The sequence below is a fragment of the Epinephelus lanceolatus genome, chromosome 6, assembly GCF_041903045.1.
Source record: "Epinephelus lanceolatus isolate andai-2023 chromosome 6, ASM4190304v1, whole genome shotgun sequence".
NCBI lineage: Eukaryota > Metazoa > Chordata > Actinopteri > Perciformes > Serranidae > Epinephelus > Epinephelus lanceolatus.
Window position 1 is genome coordinate 20,382,266 of NC_135739.1, and position 24,372 is coordinate 20,406,637.

The 24,372-nt window shown below is 40.2% G+C and overlaps 2 protein-coding genes across 3 annotated transcripts; one reads left to right on the plus strand and one right to left on the minus strand.

Moving 5' to 3' along the window:
• Positions 1-497: 497 nt before the first annotated feature.
• Positions 498-9,369, minus strand: LOC117253993 (dynein regulatory complex protein 11). Its single transcript, XM_033621944.2, has 19 exons — positions 9,218-9,369; positions 7,468-7,795; positions 7,212-7,331; positions 6,806-6,988; positions 6,627-6,698; positions 4,386-4,591; positions 4,181-4,265; positions 3,974-4,084; positions 3,744-3,819; positions 3,313-3,419; positions 3,049-3,135; positions 2,883-2,944; positions 2,695-2,777; positions 2,235-2,342; positions 1,949-2,148; positions 1,423-1,509; positions 1,160-1,337; positions 836-1,074; positions 498-703 (listed from the first exon to the last, which is right to left on the minus strand). The coding sequence occupies exons 1-19, from the start codon at positions 9,226-9,228 to the stop codon at positions 590-592; spliced, it is 2,457 nt and encodes an 818-aa protein (XP_033477835.2). The 5' UTR covers positions 9,229-9,369; the 3' UTR covers positions 498-589.
• On the plus strand, positions 8,709-24,280 carry alkal1 (ALK and LTK ligand 1). Of its 2 annotated transcripts, none has more exons than XM_078168785.1 (8): positions 8,709-8,828; positions 9,448-9,483; positions 10,756-11,388; positions 11,688-11,969; positions 14,364-14,417; positions 15,102-15,185; positions 19,931-20,004; positions 23,763-24,280. In XM_078168785.1, exons 4-7 carry the CDS (start codon positions 11,699-11,701, stop codon positions 19,993-19,995), a joined length of 474 nt encoding a protein of 157 aa, XP_078024911.1. In that variant the 5' UTR covers positions 8,709-8,828; positions 9,448-9,483; positions 10,756-11,388; positions 11,688-11,698; the 3' UTR covers positions 19,996-20,004; positions 23,763-24,280. The 2 variants fall into 2 exon arrangements, with proteins under 2 accessions (XP_078024911.1, XP_078024912.1); XM_078168786.1 differs by having other exon boundaries at positions 8,710-8,828; positions 15,105-15,185.
• The last annotated feature ends 92 nt before the right edge of the window (positions 24,281-24,372 follow it).

Here is a 24,372-nt window from a genome sequence, read left to right on the forward strand (position 1 = left end):
AAGACAGTCCATGAGCCAAAGGACAGCTAAATAACTGTTAATGCCAACTGGCAGGAAGGGGCAATGCGGCAATGTATGTGCGTACGCAGTGCTCTTGCGAATCTGCGCTTGTTTTTCAGATCCTCTTCGTACAGAGCATTTACTTTGTTTGGCAGCATGTAAGTGCCTGTGGTAGGTTGTTATTTATATATAATCACATGCAAAATTAGGTATTATAAAGTAAACATAATGCAAACATGGAAATGGAGCACTCTGTGGAAATTTGATTATCGCTAGGAGCAGAAATAGACTGACTATTTATGTTATTTTTGAACAAAATGATCATCATGCCCTCCTCAGAATAACTCTCAATATGATTGTCACAAGACAGGAGTTAGCACCTTCCCTTATAGGACTGTACGGAGTCCTATTTGAAGCAATGCACTGCTTATCATTTATGTTGCACCCTCAAATATGTACCCAGCAGCCCTGATTAAAAACCAACAAAATGACTGCTTTTAATTTTATTTATTTTGTTATCAGACGGCAACTCACATTCACGCTTCAATAAATGTCTACATTCAGCTGTGATAAAAACATGACGACAGGCTTATTTTTTCTCTTTTTTCTTCGCACTTTTGCCTTTAACCGGTGCCACTTCTTCATCTTTTCCTGTGGCAGCTTTAATTCTCTTCTTTCCCAGGGGGGTCTTTGCATACCAGTTCTGGTGATACACAAGAAAGAAAAACACAAAATCAAATAAACAAGATCATGTTATTAAAATGGATATACAACTGTTACATGCTGTTACAATCATGAGAAATGCAGTGAAAACTAAATGACATATGCACTGTACTTTAAGGGCCTCTTCTTCTTCCTGAAAGATGGGGTCAATCTTGGCTAATGGAGCAACAAACTCAGCAGCAGTCAGTGGTCTGTTTGCCTGCAGTAGGATGCGACGCTTGGTGACAACACTCTGGACGACCCTGACCAGGTGACCTGGTGTGTAGCCATCAGAAATCTTTGCAAGAGAGCTGAGGTCCAGTGCCCTAGTTACATCACCTCCCTGCTTGTTGATCAGTTGCTTCCACAAAACTGGATGCAAACAGAGTCAAAAGTCATTTTTCAGACCCACAAACAAAACAAAATTGTTCCCGAATGTGTCTACTGGTAGTCTTACTGTATCTTGAGCCGTAGTCAGGTCTTGGGATGAGGATGATTTTGCTGTACATTTTACACAGTGACTTGATGTCGGCACTTAGTGGGTCTTTAGTTGTTCCTATTATCAGAACACGATCCTCCCCTTTGATCAACTTGAGAGACTTGGGCAGGTCTTTCTTCAAGCGTTTGGGATCTAACTGTGACCAAAATGGTGCAAATCATTAACTGAAACATTTAAACAACATGATAATGCTGTTCAACTTATATCCTGCTCAGAAATACCTCTTTTTCTTCCTTGGGAACTTTCTTGTAGAACATTTTTTCTGCGTCTTCAATCCATATTACTGAAGGTTGCAGCAATCTTGCAACCTACGCGAAAGTAAAAACTGCATACTTACTTTCTGGCCGAGCTGAAACGTAAATACCTGCAAAGGGCACTTCCATAAAATTCTTCATGCTCCAAAAGATTCACCATGAAATATTAAACATAACTAATAGTGTTACGACATGACAACATACTGCCCCATATACCACACATACCAGAGCAGGAGAATATTCACTGCTTGCATTTTTGGGGGTATTTGACCTTCAGTGCTTAGGCATAAGATCTCTAATGAGATTAAGCATTACATATTATGTAGGTCTTGTTATGTTTATGCTCCAGTTTTGTAGGTGAGGTGTTTGACTTCAAAGAAAAAACTTGCTCACATGGTTTGACAGCAGTTATGAAAATAACTTTAGTATAACAGCTACCATTACAAACATAACTGACAGTGGCACTGGATTCTTATAAACACCAGTGTTTTACCTTAAACACCATGTGAAGCATCATGGCGAGGCCACTCTTGCCTGGGTACTTTCCTGCCGTGGTCAGGGGAGACAGATCAAACAGGTTGGCACCCGTCTCATGGCAGATTGCATGGACCAACATCTTCTTGCCTACACCTGCCGGCCCTGCCAGCAGGATGGCCTTTATCAGAGGAGCCTTCTCATGCACCACCTGAGAGCCTGCAACCACACATATCTCATATTAAAACCAGAAATAACGTTTTCAGTTGTATTTATTTAAAGCATGAATCAAATAACTGTCATACCTAATGGTAAAACTGCATACAGAGATAAGACCTGCCGCACATCTGACAATGATGGCATGGGCTCAATGTCATTTTGCCTCAGTGTTGTCCCGAGGTAGCTGTAGTCACCTAGGAACCAGTATCAAGCCAACAGTTATTAAACTGCACTGTGAATCATTGGAAAAACAAAAAAAGGACTTAAAAATGTACATACAACACAGATTAATGTGCCACTTAGAAACTGTTCATTGTGAGCATAGTGTTTTGGCAATCACAAACCAGAAGAGGGCAGCACATTACCACTCAAAGGTTTCCAGTTACCGTCAATGTTACAAACTGCTCAACTGTGAGAGTTCTGTATTGTGTCAACACGTGGATTGTGATCAGATTTAAAGCTCACATACAATTATGATTATGACAGCACAAATAGAGATTTAAAAAACGGCACACCAGTTTACACAAATAATATACAAAGTCTTACCCAGGAAATCCTGCAGCCTAACTTCATTTGCCTGCTTCAACAAGCCCTGCTCCACCAGCTCCTGACACAGAGACTCAAGAGTTCTAGTAGACATGGAAAAAAAGCAATGCAATCGTTTTCTCCAGCAATTGTATTGACTATTGACATAATTCTGTGATGCAAATCGTACATCGTATATGTAACCTCACCTATCAGATGTCAAATCTTTCTCCTTCTTTTTCTTCTTCCCGCTCTTTGATCCTTTCTTTTTCTGTGGAGAAAATACAAATCGTCAGGGTGCAGCTCAAGCCAATGTAAACTGTGACCAAACCTCCCACATATGTACAATGTGTGGATTGTTCTTTCACTCATTACCTTGGCATTTCCTTTAGTTTTACCACCCTTGTCTTTATCCACAGTGAGCTTCAATTCAGCCAGCTCTTGTCTCATCTGCTCATCTACCTGATAAAAGCAGAACAAAGCAAGGAGCGTAACTACAGGTGGTGCTGTTATCGGTTTTAAACACCGGTGACTGAGACACTGAACTATTAAACAGCAACGGTGCAAAATTTCTTTACAGTTTGGGTGTTAAATTCCTAACGTGCTGTAAAATGCTTTGTTCTCTGTAGTCAGCATCACCTGTAGTCGAATCTCTGCCTCAATGACTTTCCTCTTTTCCTCCTTGATCAGCTCTACCTCGTGTCTCTGGTTGAAGTTTCTGGACTCATCGCGGTTTTGCCAAAAATCTGAGGATGACAAACATCAGTTCAGGCTTTGTTCATGTGAATGAGTAACTTATACATTGCCATACAGTGACAGGTGGTGATTGGCCAAAAGACAGGAAAACCTTGATGGCGTGTTGCATACCCATTCCCATTTTATAGGTTCCTGCTGTATCTAAACAACATACTCTGAAACCAAACCTAGCTTTGTACTGAAAGTGGAATCCCTTTTATTAGCATTTCAAGATGTTACAAGCCTTGACTTTTATTTATTTAAGGGACAACACTTAAATAATTATAGGCTAATATCTACAACATTATCCTGACCTCTTTTAAATTTAAACATACCTGCAAAGTTTTTGTTTTGCACTTCCAAGTCTGACAGAAAAGCCGAAGGCAGCATCTTCAGCCCTGCCTCCTCCTCCTGTGGTTCAGAATAAAGTTATATTGGTTCACTGGATGTGCAGCATTTTTCGCTGAGCAGAACAGTTAACATGGATTGGTCTGAATAAGTGAAATCCCACTTATCACCAGAATTTACTGAATATTAATCAGTAAAAAATCAATTTAGCCCTTACTTCCTCATCACCCTTCCCCTTGTCCTTTTTCCCCTTTTCCTTCTTCTCTTCCTTCCCTTTTGGTTTGTTGTTGGCTTCCTCCTCTTCCTTTGCAGCGATTTCCTCCATTAACTGAAAAAAATGTGCACACCAAACATCATTCTCCTTCTGCAACCTACTGTATAAAATATGCAATATATTCTGCTTTTGACTCAGGGCGTATTTCACCTGCTGAGGGTTCTTTTCAGCAAAAATGAAGGCCGAGCCTCCGTCCTCTTCATCTGGGTAGTCTGGAAACGATCCTGTAGCATTACTATTAAAAAGACAAACATAAGAGTAAAAAAGTGAGAAGACCACTTCTTGATTTATTTAATGTGGAAATGCTCACCTGAGACAACAAAACATCATAACAAGCCCGTCTGCGCCACCTTACCGGCATTCAATGAACCACTGTCGGATTTGGGTTTTCATGGTGTTGCTCATGTCAGAACCCTCTACATCTCGTAGCTGGTTTGTGACAGCCACTACAGACTTCTGATAGTCTTTGTCGTGCTCCTCCTGTTTAATGCGTGTGCAAGCTTCATTGGCCTGGGCCGTGATTTCTGCAGGACATGGCACCTGGTATTTCGGATCCATGATCTAACATTAAGGTGACCACACATACTTCATGCATTAAAAACCTGCTAGCTCTCAAGGGGAAATTACTGTATTTTGTTAGTCAAAAGTTGAAAGGAAAAAAATGACTTAAACAAAGTGGTATATTAATTCATACTGAAAACAGGAAAAAGAATGCAATACAACTTTGATGATATGCTCCTTTTCAACAATTCTAAAATCTAAATAACACCAGATTTAACTTAATCTCAAATAGGTTAAAGGATGATGTAGGGTCTTGAAGGGATAAGTCTGAGATACTTATCTAAAATCAATGTATTACATACAGTAGACGGTAGTCAGTGTGCTCCCTGTGTGCCATATTCCTACGCAAAAACGCCAATGGGGCTTTGTAAACTTCACTTTTCTAAAGATTTCAAGGATGGTGCGTGCTTGTCTGTTACTCAGCTGCTCACACAAAGAATTGAAAACAGCTGTGAGTAGTTTCACTGAATATAGACATCAACACTCCACCTGCAAGACTGAGACAACTCCGTGTTTGCAGTGAACATTTCTCAAGAGGGTTATGTAAAACCACTGCTAAATAAACACAGAGACACATGCTGAAGAACACTGCTGTACTCACCCATCAGGTAAAGTTACGCTTAACACCTACAAATAAATAAATCAACTTACCAAATAACCAATAAAGGGTGAAGTGCTGGCATCCTCTGATTCAGAGAGATCCTGTAGTTGTGTTGTAAGTCTGACACATGGCAGCAGCAGCTCTCTGGGTCCGTGAGCATGCATTTACAACTCATAGTTAGCTTCTGCTCGCTCTGGGGCTCCGGTTTCCACAGACTTTAACCCCTCTCTCTCTCTTTTTCAGCCCATTCAGTCTTCCCCTTCATCTCTATACTATGGTGCACAAAGTTATCCTTTTGTCTTTATGGTGAACGGCATTTCATCATCACTGTAATATCCATCCATCCATCCATTTTCATCCGCTTATCCAGGGCCGGGTCGTAGGGGCAGCAGGTCAAGCAAAGCACCCCAGACGTTCCTCTCCGCAGCAACACTTTCCAGCTCCTCCTGGGGGACTCCAAGGCGTTCCCAGGCCAGATGAGATATGTAATCCCTCCAGCGTGTTCTGGGTCTGCCCCATGGCCTCCTACCAGTGGGACGTGCCTGGAATGCCTCAAACAGGAGGTGCCCAGGAGTCATCCTGATCAGATGCCCGAACCACCTCAACTGACCCCTTTCGACACGAAGGAACAGCGACTCTACTCCGAACTCCCTCCGGATGTCTGAGCTCCTCACCCTATCTCTAAGGCTGAGCCCAGCCATCCCACTGAGGAAACTCGATTCAGTTGCTTGTATCTGTGATCTCATTCTTTTGGTGGCTACCAAAAGGTCATGACCATAGGTGAGGGTTGGGACATAGATGGACCAGTAAATCGAACGCTTTGCCTTTCCCTCTTCACTATGACGGTCCAGCACAGCGCCCACATCACTGCAGAAGCCGCACCACTGTAACAATCACTCTTTTTTTTTATTATCTTGTATTCGTTGTCTTTTCAATAAACTGCTGAAAGTCTGACCAAACAGCTGACCTGTGGCGTAACACAGTGAGCAGCACAGCTGCACTTACACATTGGAATACAGAAGTTATACAGTTGAGATGATGAAGCACAAAAGGAAAGGGCTGACTGATGGCAAAGTAAAGCAGTGAAAATATTTTAAATATATAGCATCCGTTTAGCATGATATTGATTTTTTAGGTAGAACTTTCTTTAAGTGGCTAAAATACCTTTAGCTGCTAACCCTAATCCACAGCAAAGCATTGCTGAGTTTCTGGGATGCAAACAGAGAGCGTGCCAGCCTTGATCACTGTATGTAATACACTGACTAGATAAGTATCTCATAGAGCCCCATTTCAAAACCCAAACTGTCCCTTTAAAGTACACATATCATTCAGCTTTCAGACTAGATTCATTATGAGCACTGGTGGCTTTATAAAAATGTATTTTTTTTATTTAGTTTTAAGCAATAAGCAAAACTAACGATCCATTTTACTCACCATTCCTAGAAAAATCATTTCTTCATCCCGAGCGATCTTTGTCCTCTTCCTGTGTACATAGCCCCTCCACACCTGCAAATCACATTTATCCATTCAAATCTTTCAGCATGCAAGATGATGCAGGCCAAAGACAAAAGGCAGAGAAAGAGGCACGTGGGTTTATGTTGATAACAGAGGACCTTCTGAATGCAGACGATGGCCAGCTCAATGGCAGCTGCTCCAGGGTCCTTGGTAACGTACATCCTGTTCATATTTCTGCTCTCTTCTTTCAACGTGGCCCTCAGGCGTCCTTGGCGGGCCCTCTCTGCCATTTGAATGATCTTAATGGCCTCCTCTTGACTCATGTCCTTGGTAATTAGAGGCTGTGGGGCCAAATAATTGAAACACTTTAATATTTGTCATTAAATTTAACCAGTAATTAATTAAAAGTATCATTTTTGTTTCACAGTTATAGGCCATATGTGTTAAACTTTCATTCTGGTGAGTTTTTTGTATGTAACAAATTTAAACAAACAAATAAAGCCAAATATGATCAAGTCCTATAAGTACAGGCGATAACTAAGATTTGGCTACTTTTAAACTCACTTGTGGACTTTCAGTAACCTCCATCATTTTCATGATATCTGTCAGCATCGTCTGTCGTTCTTGGAGTTCTTTGCTGCGATCACTTATGAAATAGCGTGGGATAGGGATCTCAAGGTCTGCCTAGAGTGAGAAGAAAAAATGGCTGTCATCACTTAAGAATGTAGCCAACACCTTCTGTGAATAGGTCAGTATAATTTTGTTCAGGGAATTTCAGCAATCCCATTACATTATACTTGATCTTTTAAATGAAACTCACAGGTGTCAGCTTCAAATCATGAAGGACATCATCCATGTAGTGGTACTCTGAAAACTCTTTTTCCACCATTTCATTCTTCAGCTCCAACACCCTCCCTATCACGCCATCAAGAGTTGCCCGAATTACTCGTCTCTTTTGAGGGTGAACCGACTGATCGTAGACCTTCTCAAGCTGTCTGAAGATTTGAATGTAGCGCACATAGAGCATGGCCAGACGCTGGAAGAACACAACCCTGTCCTTCTCTGGGCGAGGGGGCTCAGCAGGTAGTTCCTCAATCAGAAGACGGCTCAGCTCTAATTGAGCATCTGCCCACAGCTGGTTGTATGTCCTGGAATTAAGAAGAAGAACATCATGATTTATGCAGGCCATACCTTAGTCATAGAAAAGTAATCAAACATAAGAAAGAGACAAGATTGAATATGTGATTTTTGTTCCTCCTGTGGTATCTGCAATTTTGTTTTATAAATTACAAATGCTGAGGGTAACAAAGCTGGGAATGTAAAGGGCAACGATGTCAGTAAAAAAAATGGCCAAACTGCTCAGCATTCAGTGAAGTGTTCTATTATTTAGCCAGCAGGAGTCTCATTTGCTAACATCAAGAGTCAAACATCACCCCAAGAGTCTATGGGTGTGTTCCATATTGCATACTTTTTACTTTTAGTTTGTTCTGCAGCTACCCTTAAAAGGTCCGTACTGTTACATGCAGTATGCACACAATCAGGACATGTTTCCTTCTCATAACATTACACCCTGAACTTTGACCCTCTTGCTTTTATTTCGGTTGCCTTGGAAATAAACAAATGCCACTTACTGCAGGGATGGAGATCAACAAAGAGAGCTCTGCTGTTGTTACTTTGCAATGTGTGTAGTTTCACTTAAAGGTAATAACCACACAGATTGCAGATTGATTCTCACATATTATATATGCAACAGTGAAATTACATATGCAGTTCTCTGTTGTAATGTTCACAGTTATGTCCTATTGTTTGTAATACTTAGGATTATTTTGTTTACTTAATCAATTAATATTCCTATTATTACTATTTGACTGGTCATCAGTTACTTTACTGCGTTGTCATTAATCATTTGGACTTCTGACAGCTGTCAATCAGCTGTCATCTGTTTGCAGTTCAGTGGGTGTGACTGTGCAGAGGATTGTGGGTCAGAATAGCCAGAAAAGCATGCTTGCTTGCACCTTGCAAAATCGGACCGGATGTAGTAGAACATCCTGGTCTATTTGGCATACTGCAGTTGACACACTATGTATTAGGACATACTAAATCCTTTTTCTGGTGTACTATTGTGGTCGCATATGTTTGTTGCCATTTAACACCTGCAGCAACTCTCCTACCATGAAAGAGGTTTGGAAAAAAATACTTTTTAATACTGCTGCCTTATTTTATTCATAACATGTATTGCTTGTCGATGCTTAGCTTAGGTTAGGCTAATTTAACATTTCCAAATTGCACGGTTAAGTGTCAAAACTGTAAGTAGTTAGAAAGCTAACGTTATTAATTTTAAATGTACTTTAAGTCACAAATTGGGAAGCCATTTTGAATGTGTTACTTTTTACGTTTTGTACACAGCATGCCAGTACAACTTTGCTCAACTAAACACTGCTAGGGTCGTTAGCATTGAAACCAGTCAGCTAACGTTAGCTTAAGTTAAGCTCGACTAGCTAAAGTTAAACTACGGTAGCCGCTGACTCTAACGTTACAGGAATGACCGCGGTGGCTGCTGGGAAGTTTACCTTTGCGACATGTCTGCGTCCAGAGAGTGAAAAATATGACTTCACTGCTTCTTATCTCATAACTAAACTACTTACAGAGAGTTAAACTACACTAACGTTAGCTATGGTGCAAACATGAGGTCAGCTTTCCCAGGTTACACACAGTGGTTGACCCATTACCATGGTAACAATCATACCGGAAGTAACTCACCTGCGCTTCTTTTTCTTTTTTCTTTAATTTTATTTTGTAGGAAAAACCGGGGCGGTCACTGATGATGGGACAACCGGTATGTAATAAGTATACTTAACTGAAACTACTACTTATAATAATAATCATAATAATAATTATAGTAATAATAATAATAATAATAACAATTGTGCATATTTTGGGGTTTGTTATATTGTTTCTCCTACGTTTTCCTGGTACCATGTTAAGTTATTTTACTTTTTTTTTTAGTTGAACAGCAATTTGGTCAACTCTGGTTGTTTTTAAACGTGCTTTATAGTAAATTTGATTTAATATCTAATATCATCAACCATCAGCGTTACCTAACCCCTCAAAAGTCACACCCTATAATTTCAAATATCTGTTTCAGATGTGGCATTGCAGAGGGCACGATGCTTCACTGCACATGGCACTGCATGAAAGTTAAATTTTTGTATGATTTGTGTGACACACACCCTAAAATTATGGACATACGACTTTCATTACATCCAGGACTTTTTCCTCCTTAGAAATGTCACAAATTTGAAACTAAATTAAAGCTCCAGGAAATGTATCAATATAGCTCTTGCTGTTTCCAGGAACTTTACCCCCCTATATCAAAGTAGACCTCAGTAATGATGATTTGCATGCCTCTGTGTCCCCAAAAAGAGATATCATACGTTTATAAAGATTTGGCAGCCTTTCATTGAATACACAGAAACATTACCTTTATCAACTGTGGACTCACTGTAATCTCTGAACTGGCTCCATTGTAATAGTAACGTTCAGGTTCCTTTTTGGGGGGAATATGTTGTGATGTCCATGCTAAATTGAACTTAGAATACAATTAAAAAATAATAATAATAATTTACCTTTGGGGTTTTTCCTACTTTGCCTTTTTTAAATAAGAAATAGGCTGACCAGCTTCTTTTAACTATCAACTCTTTGCGCAACAAGTGAGACACCACTAGGTGACGTTCTTCCTTTGGATTCACAGACAGTTCAAAGTCTGTCGGTAAAGATGAGGTTTTCGTCTAATAATGTAATGGGTTGCATATAAAGTGTAAATGCGTTTAATAGCTGCCTGTGCTAAAACACATCTCTGCAGATAGATAAAGGAAGCAGTGACCTAATTAATCCCCACTATAAAAGAAAATATGAACCCTGAATTTATTTCTCATTGGATTCATTTACATTATGCTGGAGCCACTGACTGATTGTCTTTAATGGGGGGGGGGACTTACGACAACAGTCGTTTAATTCTCTAGACTCCGTTTCAAATGCATTTTTAAACATATCCTTGAATTTTCAAATTTTTAAAAGCATTGTCACAAATACAGATTTCTGTTCAAAGGGTGAAACCTGCCGGATGGCTGCTCCTGGAGGCGCATTCTCTGCAGCGCTTAGGCGGTCACAAGACTTGGGCATCGGTGAGCAAAAACACCGACACGCTGACAGGTCAGCTAGAAGCTTACAGGCCCACAGATTCTTCTCTTCTCTGCATCCAACATCCAACAAGTTGGTCCGTTTGGAAAACTACTTTCCTGCGCGCCGCCGCGCTACGGTCTTTGTCGCTTATTTTTTTCAGTGGAAATTTCAGCGGGGCTCTTTTTTAGTTGTTAGACCATTACTCTGTCTGGAGAGGATCATTTTTATTTGGAGCTGAATAGTCCTGTAAACTTACAACCGGGGATGTTTTGGTGCGTAAAGGAGGGGCGCACGCCAAAGTGAGCGAATGCCACTGGAAGAAATTGCACCAAAGATGTCAACATTGCTTTACCACCCACACGAAATCGATTGTATTACCTTCAAGAAGGTGGCTCCTCGTATAAATAGGGACGCATTATTTCAAGAAAGACGGTGGTGAGCACAATCTTCCGGCTGTACTCTCGCTCCTCTATCTGGACCACAGACAACGCCTGGAAGAATTTGCGTAATACAACTGTGTCCACTCTGCAGGACATAAACATCTTTTACTCCTAAACTAGTAAGTCTAAAGTTTCACTGACTATATTTGTTTCACTCTTGTATTAAACTGGACGAAATGCGACTGCTGCGTAAAGTGGGTTGCACCAGACTATTTCTGGTGATCAGATCTAGTTTTAGAGGCTATGCATGTTACCACTGACATGATTTTTTTAGAGTAATTTTGGGAGTGTAAAGGATCTTAAATGGCAAGCATACTTGGGGTTAAGTGTGATGCAAAGTGTACAGCTGTCTTTTTTTGGATGTTGGAATAAAACACGTAAAAAACATGTAACCAAACTTATTTGCTTATGTTTTCAGACAGTGAAGTCATGCAGGTGGAGAGGAAATGGCACATACTGTTGACTATCTTCTTTCTGCTCATCACCTCGGGCCAGTGTATGGACAGCAAGGACGTCAAGCAGAAAGAAAGAAGGACCCTGTTGGATCTAATCTTACAGGTTATCAGAGACAGCCAGCAGCGGGACAAAGCCGTGTCCAGGCGCTGTAGCAGTGGACTCTTCACCTCAGCCCAAGACATGAAGTTCTCCTCCCGTGAAAAGCCTTTCTATGTTCCTAGGCTGGATAACAGTAGACTCATAGGTAAGCTGATAAGATTTATTTTTAGGTCCTGATGATGAAAGCATAATCCCCATTTTACCGTGGGAGACAGCTGTCATTGGTCTGGTCTGTGCTGTACACCTTATTTATGAGCCTGATTTAGTTTGGATGAATGGAACTCAGTGTTTGCTTGTTAATTCAAGATATACGGGGAAAAAGGTTTGTCTGCTATTAAATTGTTCCATAGCTTTCTATACTGAAATTTCCAACTCAGTATAAAGGGGGAAAATTTAAAATATATATATATATATATATAATGCATGTAATTAAGGCATGCTTAATCTGTGTAGGAAAAAGGGCTATGTCACATTTACAGACGTGGTGTTCTCATTTGTAAGAGACACCTTTCCAGCTCGTCTTGGACAAATCGCTCCCTCATTCAAACTGTGATTGACTGACGGACAGATGCACGGATAGGTACTAGGAACTCATGTAGGAGGAGCATCGTCACGGCAAACTTGTGAATGATTCATTCAGTGTGATTCACTGTGGAATCTTAAACATGAATGATGATGACCACCCTGCACGCACACACACAAACTCACTGTGACGTCCCAGAATGTAGCTCCAATAGAGAGCATCCCTGCTCAGGCTGAGCAGAGACGCAACACTGGCTGTCGTTGAGTCACACTCATGTAATTTACAGCGCTGTATCAAAGTCAGTGTTACTCCTTTTGACTGAAGTTATGGAATGAGACCGTACAAGGAGAGTTTAGAACAGTCCAGGCCACATTCTTGATTTGCACTTCTAGATATTACCTAAACAAATTGACCATGTTCATCATTTATCATATAAATGAGCCATATCTGAGGTCCCTGACGAGTGAGAACGGGCTCGGTGCAGCTCTGCCTTTATTGGCTTAAATAAAGTGTTCTGTTATCTGGGATCCAAGACAGGAGGTTTTCCCAAATCAGACTGTAAAACAGAAAAGGCACCCAGAAAATCCTTTTATGCAAAGTGTTATTGTTGCTGCAACACACATGCCACATTATCTGAGGTTCTGGTTTAGGATCGTGCCTCACCAATACGTGCAATGAGAGTTTAGTAAGAGCCAAGTGAACAGGATGTGTTGATTATCTGCAGTGTCAGATTCTCTCCTCCATCGCTGTCAATTAGATCTTGTCTCAGAGATGTTACACTGGCATCTTGAAGCTCAAAGTCTCGGCCCCAGCTTATGTAATTGGAAAAGTACCTCTCTCAGACCACTGACTAGATGGAATTTATCTTCTGAGGATATTAAAAGCTGCATATTAGCAACTGGTGCGTGTGACACTACCGAGAGACCCATGGTCACGCAAGGATAGATGTTTTGAACACAAAAGGGAGGAAGAAGAAACATTTGTAAACCCACCAATGTGTTCACCCTGTAGCATGTTACTCTGAAGCCATGGCTTTGACATCAGAATGACGGCTATGATAAGACAGACATGATGTAAGGACTGGTGTTATCTGTTCTAGTTTCTCTTTTGGTATATGTGGCACAAGAAATCAGCTTTAGATTGGCAGCTTTAGACTTTTGTGTTTTGTGCTTGTTGACATGCATTTATTGATTAGCTGGCTTTGTGTAATTCAGGTCGCCATTTTCACTCTTCACATCAGCATCTTGGCTTGAGTTGGCTCTTTACATGGCCGTACCACTTTATAGAAAAGTAAAATATATAGTATGTCTATCCTTTTCATTTGGTCTGCTATATCTGCAGTTTAAATGTATTTAAAACGACTTCTTATGCTTGCTTTCACATCGGTTTAAGTGTTATCTTTCATCCTCGTTCTGCAGTCACTTGCAGTTGCAGCATTACATGTTCCTGAGTCTGGGGGCTAATGTAATGTTAGCCCAGCAACTACTTGCATGGACTTACTCTGATGAGCATTTAACTCATACAATAATCTCTTTAGCCTGTTAGTGTGGCCAGTGTGTTATCAGACACCTCCGTGTGTTGCCTGCATGTACACAGTAGAATGGTGGGGGGGGGGGCTGATGCTCTTACCTCATCTAGACCTTATGAAATGCCTTCAGTGACACCAGATAATAACAGTGACATAATGTAAAGGTATATATCCATCATACTACTTATGCTGCACTTGATGATGAACAGTATGCACAATGAATAATGTTCTTTTAGAGTGCTGTAAAATTATTTGAAGGATATTTATCATGAATGATAATGCTGCGGCCACATATTGAACTGATCTATATGTTGACCTTAAAGTGGTGATGTTGAGAAATTCCCTGCGGCACAGTGATATATGCAGGAGAGGGTAACTCTGACAATGACTGTACATATTCATCATGATTATTATGTAGCATTTGCCAAGTTCTCAGTGGTTGAAAAATGAGTGTTGATTGATGTGCTAACAGTGGTTTTCTTTTCCAGAAATTGTTCCTAGAGATGTAAACATGAAAGGCAAATTCATTCAGCATTTCACAGGTAAGAAAATCACTGTCAAAGACAACATTGTGTTTGCAACATTTCAGCCTTGATTGCGTTTTCCTAATGCCCTTTCCAAACATTGCAAAATGTTTTTATCTTGCAAATGCCTCTTAGAGCATAGTTGGCACCTTTCTAATGCAACCTTTGAGTGGTAATTCTCAGTTCTGCCCTCTTTGAGAAAATCATTCCTGTAAGCCAACATACAGTATGCTTAAGTCTCGGAGGCGTAATGAACACTGGCACTCCTGTGGTTCAGAGAAGGGTTGCCTGGCTTAGCTGCAGGGCAGTAGTGCAGAGAAACAGCACATGGTCTAAAGCCGACAGAATTAAGTTGAAGGCAGTGCAAGGTTAAGCTGATTATTTGTCTCAGGACCTGTGAGTAGACTTCATTATTGGTGTGAAAATCTGGAAGTTTAGATGTCGGTGCTGAAACTCTACGAGGTGATTATAATTGAAGACTCAAGTCCTCTGTTCGTTAAGTCCAGTTGAACCCTGACTCCTTAACCACGTCTGTGATAGTGCACTGTTCACTTTCACTTTGTGATCTGTCTGTTTTTTTGGTGATTAGTCACAAATTCACTAGGCATGATTATACTGTACTAGCAGAGTAGATATGATATAACATATAATAAAGCCCTTGCAGTCTCTTTCACTATGCCTGATAAGACCTTTTCTATTAAGCAGGACCAGTCAAGTTCTCGTCGGAGTGCAGAACACACTTTCATAGACTTTATCACAACACAAGGGATTGCTCAAGACCAGCATGTATGTATGCCTTTTTCCTCTCTGTTGCTCTTCTCATAATGTGCTCAAGGTCTGTTGTGCCATTCAGTGTCGTCATGAGTATTATGCTTTAAAGGGCAAAAAACTTTTTTTCATTCAGCTGAATAATCTGTTCCCACATGAAAAAATTATTTTGCTTGAGTTGGATTATTTTAATTGATCTGGGGTTTCTCACCTTCTTTTTTGTGTTCTTCTTACTGGTTTTTAAGTGGTCGGGGCTTAAAAAGGTGACCACCATTTGAATCGAAATCTGATGACAGTTGGTGGGTTGTTTAATGAAACATTCACACAGTCCTGATAAAGGAGGTTAGCTGAGTGCTAAACTACTAAATTATAAGTTGTTTTTTTTTTTTATAAAACATTAACTTTGAGAGCCCGGTGTCACTCGGGAGTCATCGAATTTTGCTGTTTGGGCAATGACTTGTGGTGTCAGAAACCAACGGAAGAAGGCGTCCTTTAATGTCAGTATGATATGCGTCCAGTTGCCATTATAGTTTAAGGGGTCCTGGTGGCGTCGGGGAAACGCAGCAGGACAAGGATGAAAGTTAAGGCGGCAAAAGTCCGACTGGGGCGGACGGGAGGGTGGCCGGATAGATCCAACTAATGCTGACTTTCATCCAAGAGAGCGGTGTTCACATCCCGTAAGATTTCAAAGCCAAACCCTGTTCTTTTTTCCTCAACCTAACCACGTGTTTTTGTTGCCTAAACCCAACCGTGTGTGTTTGTTGTTAAAGGTAAACAAACATCAATTTGTGGTGTTGTACCTATGTAGTGCATTTATTTTGAAAGAGACTGTATTTAAACTTTAAATTTCCTTTGAAAACAGAAGTGTATTTTGAAAGAAGACAATGCATGTAACAGACAGAACTTGACACAGCATCCCAGAACGTCAAAAACCAACGCAACCAGGGTACCTTGCACGTCACATGTGGATGAGGAAAGTCCATGACCAAACGTTGACATGTGACGAGGTCAGAGTGAGAATGTGTTGACCTTGATTGTCACATATTTAGTCACAAATTTTTAAGGGTATAAGTACCTTAAATTAAAGTCAAGTTTAGATTCTTCAGCAAACCACATAATCCTAAAAAAATGTATTTTTTTATTTGCAAATAATGTTCTATGTTAAAATGTGTTGGGCTTCTAGTGGCTGGGACCACCTGGTTAAATGCTCAGCAGGATTTGATAAGCTGAAAATTTCATGTAATTGATTCGTCTGAATCAGGGGTGTCAAGCATAGGGCCAGTGGGCCAGAACTGGCCTGCCAAAGGGTCCAGTCTGGCCCACAGAGTTACTTTGTTAAATGTTAAAATAGCAGAAGAGTCATTAAACCTACTTTTTCAATGCTCAAAGAATATTCTATTCAGCACCACTGTCATGGCGGAAAGGGCAACATTTTGCAAAGACAACTAAGGACAGAGAAGATAAATTAATTGTCAGCAGGTTTGAGGAAACATAAGTCGGGTTATAGTTTTTTTAGCCAGGATATCAGCATTGCAGCTGTAAAAGCTTTAGCTACCTTGTTGCTAAGAAAATAGCATCAGCACCAAAGCCATACTCTGGGGGTGAGTTAGCTGAATGTTGATACTGCACTTATTTTTCATTCATCCTTCAGCCTTCATCTCAGGCTGTTCATCATTTGTTTTGTAAATGGATTGTTCATTAATTGTGAACATTTTCAGAATGTAAGCTACATGTAAAATTACTTCTTTACACTAGAAGAGAAGGAAGATTTGAAGGCTTTGTTATTTACAGGTTATTATGCAATGATTTTACTGGTCTGGCCCACTTGAGATCAAAGTGGGCTGTATGAATTTGACACCCCTGGTCTAAATGGATGGGGATCTATGGCAAAATAATGAACATATAGAGCAGTGTTTTTCAACTAAATGAAAATGTTCTTTAAAAGTTTAGATTACTATTTAAGATTCATTCTTCCATCTACTATACAAAACTGCTGCAGGCAGGGTACACCTTGGACAGGTCATCAGACTATCATAGGGCTGACACATAGAGACAGACAACCATTCAAGCTCACATTCACACCTACAGGCAATTTAGAGTCACCAATTAACCTGCATGTCTTTGGACTGTGGGAGGAAGCTGGAGAACTCGCAGAAAACCCACACTGACACAGAGCATGCAAACTCTTGCACAGAAGGGCCCTGGTTGGAACCCTTACCAAAACTTACAAAAACCTTACAGGATAAGGGTGCCATGAACACCTGAACACAAGCTGTATTCCCAGAGCCTTCACTCTCTGCTAAACAGTCTGGTCCTGCTGCAGGACACGGTCACTCAGGCATGAAATTAACACTGGCAAATATCTGCCTCCTGTTTACTTCTATTCAATGTAAGCAACAGGCCAAAAAAAACATTTGCTTCCCGTGACGAAGCAAACTTGGATCTTCACATTGCCTAGCCTCAACTAAATGTCTTACCACCAGAGAATGTATGATATTGGCCATGAAAAGTACATGTTGCCCCACATGAGCGATGCTACCTGGCTGGCAGTGAGTCAGGAGGCAAACATGGAATGTAAGAAAATGAAATGAATATACCAGTAACATCATATTTCATGGTGTTTATAAGCCAGCCAGCTACATTAGTTAGCAAGCTACCTTTCCATGTGCTTCACACCTGGCACTGCCGACATTCAGCACCAATATTGCCACAGCAGATGGTGGTCGCTGGCCTGCATTCATGAACATGGGCATGTGTGACCAGGCCCTTAGAGAAGTATGCAGTTCAAACAACCAAAGAGCGGACAGAACAATGGTTAAGTGGCAGGGAGAAGAAAACTAAAACAAAAAATGTATGTATGATGGTTAAAAATTCATAATACAGACTGAAAATTGTATAAAAATCAAAGCAAGGCAAATGTATTTATATAGCACATTTCATACCCAAAGGCAACCCAAAGTGCTTTTCAGATCAGTCAGGTCAAGTCAAAGATCACTGTAGCCCAATCACAAAGCATGCCTGAAAGGGCTGTTCCAGTAATAATTTCAATTCAATTTCAATTTTGGACCCTCCTCCAATACAGTCTCATCCCAAGTTGGCATCTATCGCGGTGTTGTCAGTGGCCTTTTACATCTACATATTACACGCTAGGTATCATTATGCATCTGCTGTTAATGTTACAGGACGCCCGCTACCAACACTGGCACATTACCAAAAGCACATGGTTAGATTTAGAAAAAAAATAATGGTTTGGCTCTACATTCATTCACACCGGGCTCCCAGGTGAAAGTCTGGGGTTTGTTGGACCCATCCACCTGCCTCCCATCCTCCCTATAGGGACTTTCCAGCTCCTTATTTAACGTCATCACCAGCAGCATGTCAGCCTGATGCCTTCCGGCGTCATAGGGCCACAACAGGTGCTGTCCAGCCGCATTGTAAACTAAAGCCCACCACGAGAGGTGGCTTTTGGCGACACGTGTGTGACGCTGAAATCACTGACAGAGCAGGAGTATTTGACGACTTTGAAAAAAGAACGGGTCGGACCCCTACAGCAGATAAGGAAAAAAGAAAGAAAGCATTTAACGGGGAAAAAGTGGTCAAAACCCGTAAGAAGAGCAACTGAGGAGGGCTCCCTCTTCCAAGATGCACAGATAAACAAATAGAAAAACTATTCCCTGATGCAATTTTCACAGGAAATAATCAGCTTAAAATTCATCCAATTCATCCAAGTTTTGATGCATGATATTTTACCTGACCAGCCATAATTATCTACTCTGACCTCATCCCCCCATTGGATTTTTCTTTTTATCTGAGCCCTTATATCCCCACAATTTTTCAAAATATAGCTACGCCCTTGGGTGTGCAAACAGTAAATCCAAAAAGTAATCCTTGGATCCCTTCTCAAATTGTTTAGTCTAAATAGTTTTTGGAATCATAAAAATGCAAAACTCTTCAGTATTTCATTATGAATAAATAAAAAGCAACAATAAGAAAAATAAGCATATTTTCTGTAGCAGATTCTTTTTTCAGCCTGCAACCTCTTAGATTTACCCTGTGACCCCGTGGAGGGTCCCCAACCCCAGGTTGAGAACTGCTGAAGTAGAAGCACCCAGAGCTGTAAGTTAAGAAATTAAGGGGATAGCATCAAGCAGACATTGGCGAATGATTGCAGACAATGCTCTCATGTCACAGATCTGTTTAGCTTGACTTGGCTTTATTGTGGACACAGTGAAATTTCCATCTGTGATGCAGTCTAATAAGCATCAAGAGACTTAAAGCAGTTGATCTTGTGATATAAGAAGTTTAGTTTTAGCCAGACAGGGAGATATGGTGGTCACAATTAGGATTCATGTGTTGGATTGTGGTGATGCAGAGTATTGTTGGATGGATGGATGGTTCATTTCTTATGCTACTGTTACTGATGATGCTATTAGAAAACATGAGCTCTGCTCTGCTAAAGGAAGATTGCAACTTTAATTGCATATTGAATCACCTCTGACATCATTCATATTTGTTTCTCTCTCTCACTGTCATTGACAGTATTATGTATTTAGTACTATTTAGTACACACTGTGGGACATTTGCATTGTCTCTAAACATTAGATTTAAAAGGACTTAACCTGTATTACAAATAGCAGAATTTGAAACTTTAGAAGTTTCAAGCCAGTTTTTAAGAATGCAGTTTTTTAGAAAGGCAATCTTTTGGGTCTTTAATTGCAAGGGTGGGACGATTTTAACATATTTTTCTCACTTTTCTTTTTCAGATTACAAAAGATGTGCAAGATTGCTAACACGATTAGCAATGAGTCCACTGTGCATGCAGTCATAGATGTTGCATGTGAGTAAAAGTGTTTTTCTCTTCTTGGGTGGGGTTGAGTTCACTCTGATTCCTTGGCAACATCCTCTGATGTGTCAAGCTGAAATTTAAATTTTGTTTGTATACTTTTAAATCATTGTCTCGCAGCAAGACGTGAAAGAATGTATTGTGATGTACAGCTGAAGATAACTGATGTTGACATAATCAGAAACATGTCTGTAGTGCATCTGTTCAACATTTGAATGCTTTAAGAATATAGATTTTCTTGCTGTTGGACATGCTGAAACACTTGACTGTCAGGAAGAGGCTGTCATGTATTCAATCTTAATTTAACCTTTATTCAAGGTTAATGCTAGTTTCTCTGAAGTTACACACAGATCACATGTAGAGTGAGAGATGGAAAAACACAGATTACACGCATTCATTTCTCCTAACTCATGATTCCCAAAACCTAATATGACAACATTTCATTTATCGTGGTGGGAAATGAGCATTTGATGTGGAAAGAAATTCTACATCCAGTGCCCCCTGCATGAACTGGGAAAGAAGTAGTCCCTCACAATAATTCATGTATTTGTGGATTGTTTATATGGCATGTGTAGTACAATACTGTATGCTTGGTATGCTCAGTTACAAACTGCTGATCCTGTTCCTCTGGAAAAAAAAAAACATGAGAGAAATGTAGTTTGCGTGGTGACTGGTGATGGTTACCTGCTCTCTTACTGTACCTGAAAATGTAACCATGGTTACCATATAGGGCTGTAGCTAATGGTTATTTTGATTACAGGTGGATTATGGCTTATCTGTTGATAAAATTAGTCTGTATTTTTAGAAATGAGTAAAACATTTCAGTTTTCCAATATCCCAGAGCCCAAGATGAAGTCTTCAGTAGTCTTCTTTAGTCAGACCAACAGCTCACAACCACAGAGAAACAACCACAGACCACAAAGTTTATGATGATAACAGTCAGAGAAAAACAGAAAGTCCCCAGGATGGAGAAACTGGAACCAGAGAATGTTTAGCCTCCCCACCCACCCGAAAAAAAGGCCAGATGTGAAGTCAGATAGTCACGAATAAAAAGATGCAAGATGCTTGATGGTTTATTTATATAAATATTGCGAGTACATAAATATTTAATAATTTGTGAAAGGTCCATTGTTGTCCTGCAACCACTGTTCCAGCTTTTTTAAATAAAATCAACCCAATGACCAGAATAAATGTTGGCACTGACTGTTTCTGGAAACCACAGATGTATATACATTTCATATGTAGCGAATATGTTAAAACCAATTTCTTTTGGTTAACATGTTATTTGTTTTATGAACTCATTCAAAGTCACATGCCCCATGCACAGAGCTGTCAGTCCTCATTACTTGGTGCATATGATGGCAGGAAACATCCGATTAATAGCAAACAAGCAGATACACCAAACACAAGAGGGCTGAATTACTTCTTTTTTAAATTAAGTCTTTGTTTAGTGTGATTTGTTTTAGTCACAATCACCACCTGGTTAGGATGAAGAAAACATCATGATTTGGCTGGTTTGGTTGCAACAAACATGTCCCAAACTCTTGTCAAAAAACCCTGTGTTTGTCACGACCAACAGTGGTTTTAAATATCCCAAACTCTCATTAAAAAATTCCTACTTGTGTCACTACAATCATGTCTGGAAATGGCCCACACTGTCATTAAAAAATACCTGGTATTGTCACTACCAACAATGGTTGTGAATGTCCGAAAGTCTCGTTGTAAAATACCCACTTTTGTCGCTAAAATCAACATTTGTAAATGTCCAAAACTCTCATTAAAAATAACTGCTTTGTCAGTACAAACAACATCCATAAATGTCCCAAACTCTCATGAAAATATACCCACTTTTGTTGCTACAAACACAGCTGGAAATGGCCTACACTGTCTTTAAAAAATACCTGCTTTTATCACTACCAACAGTGGTTGTAAATGTACTAAAATCTCATTAAGAAATACCCACTTTTGTCGCTAAAAACAACGTTGGGAAATGCCCTAAACTCACATTAAAAAATACCTGCTTTTGTTGCTACATACACGGCTGGAAATGCCCCACACCGTCATTAAAAACTACCAGCTTTTGTCACTACCAGCAGTGGTTGTAAATGTCCCAAACTCTCATTAAAAATACCTGCTACCAACATCAACCGTAAATGTCCAAAACTAATTTTGACACATATATTGTCATTAAAAGATACCCACTTTTGTTGCTACAAACATGGCTGGAAATGATCCATCCATCCATCCATCCATTTTCAACTGCTTATCTGAAGCTGGGGCGCAGGGGCAGCAGGCCGAGCAAAGCATTCCAGACGTCGCTCTCCTCAGCAACGCTTTTCAGCTCGTCCTGGGGGACCCCAGGGCGTTCCCAGGCCAGACAAGATATGTAATCCCTCCAGCATGTTCTGGGTCTGCCCTGGGGCCTCATACCAGTGGAACGTGTGTTTTGTTGCTACAAATACAGCTGGAATTGTCCCAACCTGTTGTCAAAAAATACCTAATTTTGTTGCCACAAACACGGCTGGAATTTGCCCAAACTCCTGTCGCAAAATTCCCCCTTTCATTGGTTTCAGTGGTCTGCTGCTGTCGGCTGCTTGGCGGCCATCTCGCCTCGGTCTCACACCCTCCACCATCCCCTCCACCTCCTGATGAGAATCTCAACTCACATGCAGTCTGAGCATCATCACTTCAGAAATGTTGATATGATACATATGAAGTGTACAAGAGTAACATACCTGTGGTTTGCAGATATGCCAACATTTTATTCTGGTGACTGGGCTGAAAAAAAAATCGCCATTATGTCTCAACTATGAATGTGTTTTCCAGTGCTGCTGCATTTGGAATATTTTTAAGTGAGAAGCCACTAATAAAGCCATGCCATCTTTTGGTCAACAGCTTTTTATAAACATTACACATATCTGTAGGTGGATTTAAAACAAACCTAATGCACAATCTGAGGGCAAACTAAAAAAATATAGAACTAGATGAACAGGAACAGATCAGTGTGGATTTCTTATGAATCATTTGTTACTTCCAGAGACACATGTTCATGCTTAACACTGACATTTAATACACTAAACCTAAACATAGCAACTCTCAAGACAAATGTAGGACTCAGACGATCGTCAGCGCTGTAATTCTGGACGTAGTCATAGTCATGTCTTTGTGAAGGTGACCTTTGATGACAGCAGGTCTGATGCGTTCACTGTCATCTGGTCCTAAATCCAACAGGGGTAAAAGCATGTGCTCTCAGTGAAAGCAATTAGGTCTATCTGCTGAGTGATTGCTGCGAGAGAGTTCATCCACACAAGTGGTCATTTCAGTTAATTTGAGTTTTTCGTGGTATAGGACTTCTGGTGATTATAAAAATTGAGGAGGCTGACACATTCTCGGGTATTCAGTTTCTCAAGTGAATCAGATAATGGGATCCTGTCTGCACCGTTCTGAGAAATCTGACAAATGTATATCACAATCACGAGGCTTTTGAAGGCAAATTAAGTGATTCATTATTTCATTATTTAGTCATCCTGATAATTTCTGAATGAGCTTAGAGATAACATCGAGGAATGCCAGTAATAGCGGGCCAGTAATGACCCTCTTAAGAAGCTGACAACATGACTTTCTGAGAAAGGCTGAAAAGTCAAAATGTGTCTTTGCCAATACTGGACAGAAGACTTTTTTTTATTAAAATGCTGCTTTAACGCATCAGAAACTAAAGATGTTTAACTCTACGTCTGCTCATTTCATTTCAGGCCCCAAAATGACAGAAGAGGGATCAATGTGTTGCCAAGGAAGTGCCTTCAAATCCACAGCAGTCATATGAACATTGTTGTGTTTATAGTGTTTCTATTTTTGTTGTTCTTGTTGTCATTATTGAAATGCTGATGGGACATTGTTGGTTTTTGAATGGATGTGCTTTTTATTTTGATGTACCATGTATTTGTAAGGAAACATTAATTTAATATTAAATACACCTATTTATTGAAAGGGTGTGTATATAATAATTTCACAACCATTAAAAACCTGATGATTTTGGTTATACAAGTCATATCTGATGGAGAGGAAGCTTTTCTTTTTGTTCCTTGTATATGACTCCTTTTCCGCTGTCATGCTGAAACCATGTTCTGAAACTGCTCTGAAAGATTTGTCATGCTCCTTCGTTGTCTTCATTACATTTTATTTGGCACTTGAGTGATTGCTGACAATGAGAACATATGGAATGACGACAGTGGTGATTATGCACTGCAGTGTTGAACAATAAAGAATATTGAAGCACAGCATATTCTGCTATTATTGGAGACGAGGGGAGTGAGGGAAAATATAAAGAGTAGGTGTGTGTGGTCTTTTGATGATGACCCATGA

Excerpts from the sequence above, each read along its gene's own strand:
- alkal1 (XM_078168785.1), top strand. The coding sequence starts at position 11,699 with ATGCAGGTGGAGAGGAAATGGCACATACTGTTGACTATCTTCTTTCTG. Across the intron at positions 11,970-14,363 it reads GGATAACAGTAGACTCATAG|AAATTGTTCCTAGAGATGTA; the intron begins GTAAGCTGATAA and ends TTTCTTTTCCAG. Across the intron at positions 15,186-19,930 it reads GGATTGCTCAAGACCAGCAT|ATTACAAAAGATGTGCAAGA; the intron begins GTATGTATGCCT and ends TTTCTTTTTCAG.
- LOC117253993 (XM_033621944.2), bottom strand. Across the intron at positions 6,699-6,805 it reads CCATCGTCTGCATTCAGAAG|GTGTGGAGGGGCTATGTACA; the intron begins GTCCTCTGTTAT and ends TGTGATTTGCAG. Across the intron at positions 4,085-4,180 it reads CTGAAAAGAACCCTCAGCAG|TTAATGGAGGAAATCGCTGC; the intron begins GTGAAATACGCC and ends CATTTTTTTCAG.